This window comes from Chiloscyllium plagiosum, chromosome 1 (assembly GCF_004010195.1).
Source record: "Chiloscyllium plagiosum isolate BGI_BamShark_2017 chromosome 1, ASM401019v2, whole genome shotgun sequence".
NCBI classification, from domain to species: Eukaryota; Metazoa; Chordata; class Chondrichthyes; order Orectolobiformes; family Hemiscylliidae; genus Chiloscyllium; species Chiloscyllium plagiosum.
The window spans coordinates 151010649-151024283 of NC_057710.1; the positions used below are offsets into that span (position 1 = coordinate 151010649).

General features: G+C 40.9%; 1 protein-coding gene across 1 annotated transcript in view; it reads left to right on the top strand.

Moving 5' to 3' along the window:
* The first annotated feature begins 2326 nt into the window (after positions 1-2326).
* The window catches only part of arhgap10 (Rho GTPase activating protein 10), a 203339-nt gene continuing 192030 nt past the window's right edge, over positions 2327-13635 (top strand). Inside the window, exon 1 of the mRNA XM_043700807.1 lies at positions 2327-2398. Within this exon, the coding sequence (XP_043556742.1) occupies positions 2327-2398 (72 nt within the window). The remainder of the gene's footprint in view (positions 2399-13635) is intronic.

Sequence of the window (13635 nt, forward strand, 5' to 3'; positions counted from 1 at the left end):
TACCAGATGGAGGCCTCGGGTGTTGGATCAGTACATTGCCTTGGTAGAGCTGAAGAAAGATGTGGATATCATACTTGTCAGCAAGGACTTGCAACTCCTTAGCTTTCTCTGTCCACTATTCGTTCTTGATTTCCGGAAAGCTTCATTATAACTTCAGATTTGCTGTTTGATGAATTCTCCTCTTTGCCATGCTGGTGAGGTTGTTCTGCCAGGCCTTGTTGTCAGGACCACCAGTTCTGGTGGTTCCTGGTCCTGTGACCATAGTTTCTTCACAACCTGAGATGATGGCAGTCATCAGCTCTTTCTGGATTTCCTTCACTCCAATTAAGTGAAGTCTTTAGAAAGTTTGGTGAAGGAGTTGTTGCAATTCCTGACACCTTCCTTTGCAGAGTTAGACACCCCTTTCCAACCCTGGTGTTGAAGTCCCCTAGAATGGGTCATTTTTATCTTCCTGGGGGATGTGTTGGGTATGGAATCCAGGCTGGAGTAAAAACCTTGAAGGACTCATCTGTGGCATCAAAAGTTGGAGCAGTGGCACTCCCAACCATAGCACGTTGCTTTGTACTAAGTTGTATAAGGAAAGTCATGAGGCGACCATTGAAGACAACTGAGAGTCAGCTAATGAGTTCATTCTTGATAGTCAATCCAATTCCGTGTGTCCAAGGTTGCTTCCAGGTTTTCCTCTCTAGAAGATGGTGTAACTGCTATCTTCTTCCCCCCAGCTGCCTCTGGCCTGCTGCAAGGTAGCGATATCAATATTGAAGTGCCTGAGTTCACAGGCAACTAGGGCATCCTTTGTTCTGTTTTGCTCATTACCCATGAGGGTTTGTACATGCAAGGTTCGGAGATTGAGCTTGCCTTTGGTTTTCAGACCACAGGTAGACGAACCCATTGGATATGGTTTCCCAGCCAGATTGGTGACAGCACAGGCTATTTTTCAGATATCTTTTTAAGCTCTTCCCCGTGCGAGGTGAGCACAGTGAATGCTAAAAAGGGCTGCCCAGTCACGAATAAAGCTGCCAAAACACTGTCCTGGTCTATTCCAGAAGAGGAATAATTAAATCACACTCTCCCACTAACTTGCTGGTCTGAAGCTAGGGACTTGCAGGTCTCTCAGTCCTATCGCCATCACCTCTTACAGGGCTTGTGTTGTGTGTGCTTTTGAAGAGGTTGGGTTGAATTCCTCTAGGCAGATGTTTTAATGTGGGAATATTGTTGACACACAGCCCCTGACAGAAGGTAAATCCAGTTCCAGAAGAAAGAAAACTTTAATGACTGAGGATCTGCCTTATGCTGCAGCATTCATCCATTGTCATGGCCATTGCTATCTTATGAATATGTTCTGCCTGGATTGTCATTAGGGACTTGTTTCAGATTGCATTTAGTCTGGTTCCTATCCTCCAGCCGTACCTTCATAGTGAATCCAATTCCATACGATCCAGGGTTGGTCCTTGGGGACTTTCCTCTCCAGAAGAATGTGTAACCACCATCATCTTCCCCTCTGCCACTCTTTGCAGGGCGGCCTGACGGGAGTTGAGAACTCCTGACACCATCGCTCTCGGGATCAAGTCGCTCCACCAGAACAAAGTGGCAAACCGCAGAAAGCAGGACGTGAGTACACAACATTAACCTCACTGGCCTGGGTTGTCACTGAGCTGGACAACTTGGGAGATCTTTAAAAAATGGTGGAATGACACGGATGTGGAAATCCGGCTCCTTGTTTTTGGAAAATCCCTTTTTTGATGGCAGTGGATTTTAGACAGGGGAGAAACACAAACTTGGACCATTTGAAATTGAGGCTGAGTTTGAAGAGATCCAATTTTCTCTGTTCCAAGCACTTTAACCCATTGTGTGGAAACCAGGATTTTGATGAGTCATAAGTGGTGAAGGGTGGATGTAAGCTCTAAGTGTCATGATTGGAAGTGTTCTAAATTGCCAGCCCCTTTAAAAATGGAGCAAAACAAAGATTGCAGTTTTCAGTTAGAACAAAAGAAACAAACATCCACAACCATTTTACAATAACTGACAGCATCTGCTACATATTAGAACAAAAAACTATCCATCTATTGCTGCAGTTTCAATGGACTTGTTTATTGACCTTTCCCAACAGTTGTTATGAGTGCTTGGCTGACTTCTGTAGCACCAAAATGCCTTTAACCAGCAGGGGATACATGCATATTTTGATTGTTGTTTTAAGAGGCCATCAAAGGATTAGCTAACTTTGATGTGGTCTGCATGTTTATTTGTTTCTACAAAGCATTGACCGCTTGAAGTGATTTCAATTATTTGGATGGGTTTTGTGAATGAGAATCCCTTTTCAGTGTGCATGTATGAGGGAGAGTGCCCACTGGAAGCCATTTTCACATCCCTGTCAAGATCTACCAATAGTGAGTATGATGTGAGTGGCAACAGGGGCTATTGGATAGTTTAAAGGAGTTGAGGACTGGGGAGGGGGCTAAAGACTTTTTAGTACAACTGATGTTAAGTCCCAAAGGATTGATATAGGCCTTCTAACCAGCTCACTTCCATTAGCACCTCTGAACTGTCTTCAGAGATGTTGAGGCCCAACTTCAACCTGCCCTGAATGAGAATATAACAGGGTCCTTTTAAAGGAGACTGGTCTACCAAGTCATCAAATTTCACAACTTCCTGCCTCAGTGAAAACAAAATGGCTCGGAATTTCACTGGAATCAATTAAGTAACAAGTGCCTTTTTCACTGATCCAAGATCAAATTATTGATAATGACCTTTTCCTCTTAAAAAAAAGACAAAACCTGATTCCTACTTTATTCATCGATTCAATGTGTTGATGATACATTCACTAATCAGCCAATCAAATGTCCCATTTTGACTGACAAACACTTCCCCACTCCATTTTTCTGTGATAGCCACGGCAATATGTTACTGAAACACACCTGAATGAAAATCAGCCTAATATTTAGGGCTTGAACATCTCCAGAACAGGTCTCTACACTTTTTAAATGAGCAATATTGGTTTAGACAGCTTCTAGAGAGCCAGTGTAGTGAACAATCAAGAGATCACCAGAAACCTACGAGAGAAACCCACCAAAATCAAAAAACCATGAGCAGGACTGAGGATGTTCCCATCCCCTGTGGAGACCACCAGCCTCTTCAAGGCTTCCATTGTGTTCGTCGAGTTTGCACGCTCCTTCTCTGTGGACACCCAAGTGTGAGTGTAATCACATGAGGACAGACGGTCAGGTGCTACCAACCCATCTGCGGCATGTTTTCTGGGCCTATTGATGGTCACCTTGGCCAGAACCAGATCCGCAAGGTGGTCCACCGATCTGTCCACTCCTAAGCTGCACAGGTTACTCATGGATCAGGAGTGCGGGGCTGGAAGGTTGCCTGTCAGGGTAAACTGGTAACAATTGAGCTGGCACCACTTGGGGTATATTTTCTTGAAGCCAAAGTACCGTTGGCAATCTGGAACTGAGAGACTGAAAGGTGTTGTGATGAAAACACTGTCCCTATATGGCCTCATAGACAACCAAGCTTTGAGTTAACAGCTGAACATACTGACTGTTTGTGCCATAGAGCTTGGTAGAAGCCACTAATCTCATATGATGCTAAAATGTAGGAGCAGAAGCAGGCCATTTAACCCATTGAGTCTGCTTTGACACTCAATGAAATAATCTTTACTGCCTCTTCCCCTTACCCCTTGACCCCTTTACTAATTTTAAAATCTGTCTGTGCACCTTACCCTGCCGATAATCCTGGACACCAGGTTCAAATAAGGGCAGATGTCAACTAAGTTTCCTACCCTCTGCCCTAACAGCACAACCCTGCACAAAACTTTGGGAAGCTCTTAATGCGGCAAAAAAAAAACCCCGAGAATGGATGCTGGAAATCTGAAACAAAAACAGAACTTGCTGGAAAATCTCAGCAGGTCTAGCAGCATCTGTCACTCATTCAGAATCTGAAGAAGGGTCACTGGACTCAAAATGTTAACTCTGATTCCTCTTCACAGATGCTGAGATATTTCTGCTCTTCATGTGGCATCGCACTGTGACATTTCTTATTCATTTCCCACACCATACATCCATTCTGTTGCCTTTCTGGGCCAGGTTGCAATCACCAAAGCACAGACACATTTGGGTTGTGAGCCAATAGGGATTTGGATTGTGGCTGTCTCGCTTAATTTCACATTGAATTTTGGACAGTGAACGAGAAGGAGATTTACACCATATTAGACAGGACTGGATTGCAAACTAAAGATGAAAAGGTTACCATCCAAATCCTGTTCCATTTGATTCCCCAGCATGGCTATTTTTAAAAAGGTGACTAACTTGATGAGTCCTTTTTTTGCCCTCCAGAAATCACAGCATAAATTTAAATTTGTAGCTTTTGATAGTGACTTGGTAGCTTTGTATTTCATTCATGTGTGCCATAGTTTCCTGCAAAGGGAATATGATTGCTTAAATAGGTGCTTAGTAAATTAAATCCCATGGGTAAGAGTTTTTCTCTCCAGTATATGACAGAGTAATAGGTAAATTGGAGCAGCTGTGCACTGAGTACATTTGTAAAAGGTGTATTGTTGCTGCATATAGATGCCACTATTGGGGTTCCTGACGCCTGCATACCAGTTAATTTTTACCAAGCTAATTACCATTTGTTTCTTGGGTTGGACCTTTAAGCAATTAAAGGAGAGGACAAAGTCTCCTCCATAGATTAGATTAGGTTAGATATGTATGCTAAATATTTCTTCATCTTACCTGCCAGAGTTTCTGTTTCTTCAGGCAATTAAATTGAACACCCCATGACAAGAAAATATAATTCTTATAACACAATATACTATATAGTATGAAACAGAAATGATATGTTTTGGATCGAATGATGAGACCAGGAATTAATGTTATGCCCCTTAAACTAACTTAGAAAATAAAAATGAAGCAGAGGAAAACAATTGAAACTATTTGTTTTCTGCAAATTGGCTGCTAGTTTTGTCCATATGACTGCAGTGATTGCACTTTCCAAGTAATGAATTATATGTAACGCTCTTCAGCTCATCCTGAAGACATCATAATTTACTGCATACATTTTGTTTTAAGCTAACACTTAGAGACAAATGTGAACTTTACACTTAGCAGAGTAATTGTATCCCAGTTGGACTTGATTAGATTGACCAAAAGTAATAGTCTGTGTTGTTATGACTGAGACAGACAATGCTGAAGAAACTCAGCAAGTCCAGCCACATCTGTGGAAAGGGGAAAAGAAAGAGAGTGGTGAGTCAGTGGAATTCATTGCCATAGAAGGCTATACAGGCCAAAACATTGAGTGTATTTAAGACAGATAAATAGGTTCTTGGTTAGTAAAGGGTTCAAAGGTTATGGGGAGAAGTCAGGTGAATGGAGTTGAGAAACATATCCACCATGACTGAATGGTGGAGCACTCTCGATGGACCAAATAGCCTCATTTTGCTCCCTTATCTTATGGTCTTATGGGGTTGTAGAGTGCAATATTCTTACTCCACACACAAACTGGATCATGTCATCTCTTGCTAAAGGTCCTTGAAACAGTACGTCTCCATCTGAGCTTCCTGCATTGTTGCTGTTGTACCCAGCGTCTTTTCCTTGCAAAAAGTCTTTTGTTTAAGTATTTGAGATATCTTTATAAGTGTCCACATAATTTGTTTTAAAAATAACATTGAGTTTACATGTCTTTACAACAGCATTAAAAACAAATAAAATGCAAGAAGATTGCAATTGGCATATCTACTCAATGTCTGTCAACTGTAAAATGAAAGAAACAATTCACAATTATTGATGCTTATGATCATTTCATAAAATGGTTATCCATGAAACTTAACAATTGAACTTGTCGTATCGCAAGAGATTCATGAAGCACACACTTCATGAGGAATTGCTACATAAAGCTTTTTAAACTGTTCAGATCAAAGAGAAGCAAAGAAAGCTGAGGAAAATCAAACAGTGCCATTCAGCCTTTATTGAGCACATATCCAAATGATTGCTACTATGGAAACAAAAATGAGATGACGTCAGCAACACTGCAAGGTCATTTGATACCAAGAGTATTAAATGAATCTGTGGGAATAACTTCCTGATGACCTTATTTTGCCCTTAGTGTTAAACATTCACTGATATCAACTAACATCAAGAAAATGCTACTTAATACTGTCTTCCCTACAGTTCATACTTTCTCCACAATAATCAGACAAAGTGTCAGGGCTGTCGAGGCAGACATTAATAGGAGTCCTGCCAATCCAAGGGAAGTATTTTGAAACAAGCCTGAATTTGGTGAATCTACTTTTGTTGCAGAGTGGCAGATGACAAGAGTTCCTCGTCATATTTTCAATGGAATCAATTTCAGGAAGTAAGATCTGGCACGATACCAAACCACTTCATGCATGTTTCAGTTTCCTGAAGGAGACTGTCCATATTTAAGTGGAATTATTCATAATTGTCATCCCAGCCACAAAAATCACACAGATAATGGAACTCTAGAGGCCACTTTACAATGTTTACATTTACTCAAAGATTTAAAGCAGCCAGATAAAGGAGGCTTTACAGGGTGCAGAAAATATGGGGCGAGAATTGTTCCAGAAACGAATCCCTTAACTGACAAAGATAAACTGGAGCTGCTGGGGAAGTTCTGTCCTTGGAATGGAAATGTTGCAAGAAGTTTTGACGAAGTGTTCAAATTACGGGAGATCTTGACAAGGTAGAAAAAGAAAAATTGTTCCTATTGGTGGAAGGGTCATGACCCTGTTACCGGAAGGATATTATTCAATTGGAGATGGTTCAAAAAACAACTGACCAGAATGTTGCCAGGAATGAAAGGTTTGAGGTATAAAAATAGACTGGAAAGGCTGGGATTCTTTCACTGGAGCTTAGGAGGTTAAGAGGTGAATTTATTGATGTTTATAAAATCATGAAGGTGAATGACAAGGGTCTTTTCCTGAGGGTGGGGGAGTTCAAAATTAGAGGACATATTTTTAAACTGAGAGGAGAACGATTTAAAAAGGACATGAGGGGCAAATATTTTAGGAAGAGCGTGGTTCGTGTGTGGAATGAGCTGCCAGAAAAAGTGGTGGATGCAGGTACAGTTACAGCGTTTAAAAGATATTAGGATAAGTTAGAACATAGAAAAGTACAGCACAGAACAGGCCCTTCGGCCCACGATTTTGTGCTGAGGATTATTCCTAATCTAAAACAGAATAACCTCACCTATGCACCCCTCAATTCACTGCTATCCATGTGCATGTCCAGCAGTCGCTTAAATGTTCCCAATGACTCTGTTTCCACCACCACAGCTGGCGACTCATTCCATGCATTCACAACTCTCTGCGTCTCCTTTATACCTTCCTCCTAAGACCTTAAAACTATGACCCCTCATGCCAGTCAATCCTGCCCTGGGGAAGAGTCTCTGGCTATCAACTCTATCCAAGCCTCTCATTACCTTGTATACCTCAATCAGGTCGCCTCTCTTCCTCCTCTTTTCCAGAGAGAAAAGTCCAAGCTTAGTCAACCTCTCTTCGTAAGGCAAGCCCTCCAGTCCAGGCAGCATCCTAGTAAACCTTCTTTGCACCCTCTCCAAAGCCTCTGTATCTTTCCTATAATAGGGCGACCAGAACTGGACACAATATTCCAAGTGTGGCCTCACCAGGGACTTGTAGAGCTGCGGCAAAACCTTGCGGCTCTTAAACTCGATCCCCCTGTTAATGAAAACCAAAACACCATTTGCTTTCTTAACAACCCTATCCACTTGGGTGGAAACTTTGAGGGATTTGCGTACTCGAACACCCAGATCCTGCTTTTCCTCCACACTGCCATGAATCATGTCTTTAATCCTAAATTCAGCATTCAAGTTTGACCTTCCAAAATGCATCACTTCGCATTTATCCAGATTGAACTCCATCTGCCATTTCTCAGCCCAGGTCTGCATCCTGTCTATGTGGCGCTGCAGCCTGCAACAGCCCTCGATATTACCAATGACACCTCCAACCTTTGTTTCATTGGCAAATTTACTAACCCACCTCTCAACCTCCTCATCCAAGTCATCTATAAAACCGACAAAGAGCAGAGGCCGAAGAACAGAGCTCTGCGGGACATGAATAGGAAAGGCTTAGAGGGTTATGATCCAAAAGCAGGCAGGGGGGATTTGTTAGTTTGGGAACATGGTCAGCATGGGCTGGTTGGACCGAAGTGTCTGTTGCTATGCTGTCTGACTCGACGACAATAATTTAAGGTCAATAGCAACAGAACCAATGGCTTTGTCAGCCAGGGGGAAATGACTACTTTTGCATTGAATGGCGGGACCTGGAAAGCACCGTCTGAGAGGGTATGGCAGGAAGATTTGATCATTGCTCTCAAATGTAATTAGGAACCCAAAGGGAGAAAATTTGCAAGGTGAAGGGGAAGAGGGTAGGTGTGGACCAGTCCTGTTGCCCTGGCAGAGAGCCGGGCATGGGCAGAGGCTGTTTTGAAGAAGAGTCGCTGGATCCAAAACGTCAGCTCCAATTTCTCTCCACAGATGCTGCCTAACCTGCTGAGCTTTTCCAGCAATTTTTGATTTCGCTTTTAATACCTATACCAGTTGTTGAGGTACCATTAAAGGAGGTTCTGGGTGAATTGTGTGGGACCTTTACCAAAAGCAAGGCCAAGATGCCAGTATATCGTTATTATCATGGTGTGGCTATTCTCTTGTCAGAGGCCACACCATTGAGTGCAATCACTGTTAAGGTTGTGTGAAAGAAGGTAACACCATTCTTCACTTAACGACTGATTGCACTGATGAAGGTCAGTCAGACCATGGTTCCACTTTTCAAGATGTTACTTGGAGACTGGGAATAACACATTGAAAGGTTCAGCGTGCCACATACTCAAGGAGCTTTAAAAAAGACCACCAAACCCACAAAATGATGATTAGGGCATACTGAAATAAACATCTTTTATTATAAGGACAAAGCAATTTATTTTGTTTAGGCAAAAGTGAGGACTGCAGATGCTGGAGATTAGAGTTGAGAGTGTGGTGCTGGAAAAGCACAGCAGGTCAGGCAGCATCCAAGGAGCAGGAAAATCGACCTTTCGGGCAAAAGCCCTTAATCAGGAATCATTTATTCTGTTTGTCACATGCGATACATCTAACAAGTCTATGGTTTTAGTTCTTTTAAATCAGTTTACAACCTTCAAATAAAGGAACTTATGACACTAATCAGAGAAGGGTTCTTATGACTGAGGGACATATCATCCTTGTTAAACTATGTATCATTGTTCCAGGCACAGCACAGCAGTTTGCAAAGGAAGCTCAAGAACACCTTATAGCAATACAAACAAACATGAAACAATGGTCCAACAAGAAAGCTAAATCTCAAACATTCAATCATGGGATTAGATGTTGGTATTAGTCTTTGCAAAGTGAGCAGCCAGAAGCATAGTTCAGTGATTTACACAGGGTAGTCAAAAGGACAGGTAAAGTTTGTTATTTAATTGACACCCCAGATTGACAGAAAAATGTAATTAGGAATCACCCTATGATCTTTGTATCTTTGTTTGTTATGATCTGCCTGTACTACAGGCAAAACAAAACTTTTCACTATACTTAGGTACAGGCAACAATATTAAATCAAATCAAATCAAAATGTTGAAACATTATTACCATCAGGAAGAGAACATGCAAGTACAGATGTATCAGGCAGTAAAGACTGTGCAGGATGAAAGGGATAATGAGGATGTAGCAGGAGGTTAGACAATTCCCAAATTGAATGACCTACCATCCAGTTAGTGAACATCAAACTGTTACGGGGTGGGGGTTAGATGCCATGCTTTCACATTTAGAGGCAGAAGGACAATAAGTCTTAACACAGCTCCCAGATTTTTGGTCCTTCACTCTGGGAATCAATGGATATCAGGAATCGGCAGGGAAGTGGAGTTGAAGCTAAAGCTCAGGGATAACCAGGTCCATTCCAGCTCTTATCGCTTATGTTCTTAAACCCTCCAAACTGAAAAACATTCCACTGTGTTCATTTGGTACACTCAAGGGATTAGCACCATTCTCACTCATCCTGCTTCTCTCTGTCAGTAGAAATAGAGGTCATTCTCTTGCCCTTAGTAAAAGAAAATGCTTTGTCTGTTTCTCCCCAGGAATTGGAGCTGGGAGAATGGTTTCCTCAAGACCCTTCATGGACATTGTAACCCCCCAAGTGCCCTTCCTCCCATTTTCTTTCTATTTGCAGCTTGCGATGGCTTCATTGATGCTCCAAGCAACGCTCTATATTCGGGGGAGCCTTTGTACTGTCATTACCAATTATCCAGGGCAGTCCAAAATTATGACTGAGTTCTGCATGAAGCAAATACACGTCATCTGCATAATTAACAATTATTGAATGGTTACAGTGCAGAAGCAGGCCATTCAGCCCAACATTCTGAAGAAGGGTCACTGGGCCCGAAACATTAACTCTGCTTCCTCTCCACAGATGCTGCCTGACCTGCTGCGTTTTTGCAGCAATTTCAGTATTTGTTTCTGATTTCCAGCATCTGCAGTTCTTAGATTTAGTGATGGGAATTTAAAGTGCCAGTCTGACTTCACGTTTTGATTTTCCTTCTGACAGGCATGTTTGGTACATTTTACAACACTTTACCACAACCTTGTGAATGTCTGGTCAGGAAAAAAGGTTATACATGTTTGGGTCTTCCCAATTCTGACATGTCCTGCCACTGGAATTTCATGAGCTGTCCTTAATATTTTTGACACTATTTGAGCAGTGCCGATATCTGGTGAATTACCACCTCTTCTTTGTCTGCAGCTCTGTGACGAAGTATCCACTTTCTTATCAGAGTCCTACTTTTCACATTGTGGCATTCCAAATTTCCCAATTTCTGCTTCAGGCTGAGCTAATTCTCTCAACTTTGGATCGGCTTGCTGAGCCCTGATCTGATAACACTGTCTTTAGATTTTCCAAATCCCCAAAGAATGTTTCAGGTAACCAAGCACATGACAGTGGTGCCATTCTGACCACTGGTGATGGGCTTTGTTTAGCCATTGCTCGGGTCATTACACAGGAATGAAGATTTCCTGGAACCTTTTCCTGTAATTGTTCTGGCTCCTTGGCTTCACTTGGCTTTCTGTGACAACTGGAGGAATTCCAACCCTTGCTCCTGCCAAATCATTCCCGAGAAGTAGGTGAACTGCATCTACAGGCGAGCTATGGACAACTCCAAATGTGACCACTCCAGACATTAGTTCACACTCTTAGTTACATCTAGTACAAAGTAACAGGTATAATCTCCCTGTCAAAACCATTCACTAAAGATTTGGCATTCATTATCTCTCTCTGGTGAAAAAGTTGTGCCTTTTCCCAGTAAAAGAGTTTGCGTGTTTCCTGCATCTCCAAATTAACTGAAGGTTTTCTTGTCTCCTCTGAGGAATTAGGAGTTACTTTTCCTTTTGATCAGAACTTCCTGTAACTCTTGGATACCTTGTTTACTTACCCTGCTCTCACAGTAGTATTTATATATTATCCCACAGTAATAAACAGAACAATAAGTGATCTACTGTAGCCCCAGCCAGGGCTCTTTATCTCTGCGGTGACCTTGTTTACCCCTGATAATCCCATGAATTTCCTTCACAGCCTACAGCAATCTGCATTACGTTGTCCCACTTTGTGACAGTGGAAACACTTAAGCCTTTGGACATGACTTCCAACCTCAGCATCTGCCTTTCCTCTCCAAGTTAAAGACCCTGGGGCCTTCCCAACTGTCCTTTCCTTTCATATTCCCATTTTCTGTCCTTCTCAGATTGTGAAGGCAACAGAAGAAAGGTTTGAATTTATCGGTCACTTTGTAATCATTAGTCAACCCAACTCTCTGTCTTGCTGTTGCAACATTTTGGTTTTCTCTGTGAGTTTGTGTAATGGACAGGGAGAAGGAATTTTTAAATTCTTCCTTAAAAATTATTTTCTCAAACATTGCCTCTACCTTTAATGCCCACATCCAATGATCAAAGCTATTTTGCTCTACCTTTTCAAATTCTTTGTAAGTCTGCCCAGGGTGCTTCCAAATATTCCGAAGTTCCTGCCTATATGTTTCAGGAACCAAGTTGTACACACTAAGATTCACTTCTTTTTCACCTCAGTCTATCAAAGACTTCTCAAAAAGTAAAGCATAAATTTTATGAGCTGTGCCAGTCAGTCTGAGCAATGATCAGTTTTTTTTTGATTATCTTATCTTAGCTATCTTTTAAAAAAAAATTCCCTCGCATCCCTTTTAACAAATTTTGGAAGGGCTTTCAGACATTTTAACAGATCTCTACTTGATCTTTCCACTTCAGAATCTTTACAAAAATGAGATACCTCTTTTTTTAGTTCCATCCTGTAAAGATGGTATTCTCTCTCTCTCTGTCCTTTTCCCTTGAGTTAAATTCGAACTCTAACTTCTTATATTCTCTTTCTTTTTCCTTCTCCTCTCTCTCATTTACCTCTCTCTGAAGTGCTTCTCTTTCAAGTCATAGTCTTTTAGTCTCCATTTCTTTTTCCGGTTCAAGCTGCTTCATGTATAATTGAATTCCGATTAACTCAACTGAATTTTCAGCTGGCTTGCTCATTGTTATTCTTCCAGTTTTAAATATTACTGTATTACCTCAAATTACATCTGCCATCCTAACCCCTGCTTTAAACTCTATCCCTAATTTCCCAGCCAATTCAATTATCCTAATCTTGGTTATTTGCAAATCCAAAGATATTTTAGCAACTGCCAAGACAATTTTGGTGTCATAACGCTGGAAATCTGATGTATTTTCTTCTATCCTTTTCCAAATATTAATGTCCCACTTCCAATTAAACATTTCTTGCATCTAATATCCCACTTAGACCAAGGTTAAAGGAATGCACCATCTCTCTAACACCAATTCAACATCAGTCAATATATGAAATAAAAATGTTGTGTATTTTTTCCAATTACCAAAGTGAACAATTAAATACTTTGTTTCTTGATAAACATAATTATTGGTTTACTTGCAAAACAAAACATTATCAATAAAGATGCAATAATTGGTTAACATAGTTAACATAATTACAATGTAGCTAGTATTACAGAAGTATCAATTCTTATTCTATAAATATTCTCAAAACGCACACGCAAACTATTCAGGAAAAGGGGGAGAAAACAGATTTCTGCAAAGAATGGTTTTCTGAAGAAAATACTTTAATCAATGGTATATCCTTGAAAGCAAAAAGATAAAACGTAGCCTGTCCTGGAGTCTGCTCTGATGTTCTGGCAGGTGCAGTCAAGTTACTAAGTATTCAAGATTGTCTCTGCATTCTTGCAGACACAGCTTGCTCAAAAATGCAACCTTGAGATGTTTCTTCAATCAATCTTTCAAAAGAACAAATTGATCACACCCTGAACTCAACAAGAGAGTTTTCTTTTTAGAAATGAGAGATTGAGTGGGCAGGTTTGTTTTGTGAGTTTTCTTCCAACTCTGCTTTTTTTTGATTATATATTTTTTTTCTTTTCTTTTTTTTTGTGATCAAAACAGTGAAGGGGAGGGTAGGGACCTTTTTTTGTTTTTTTTTTCTTTTAACCCCCACACTACCACCTAAGTGCGGTAGTGCTTATTTTTTGTCACCCCTTTTATTTTATTTTTTTTTCTCTTCTT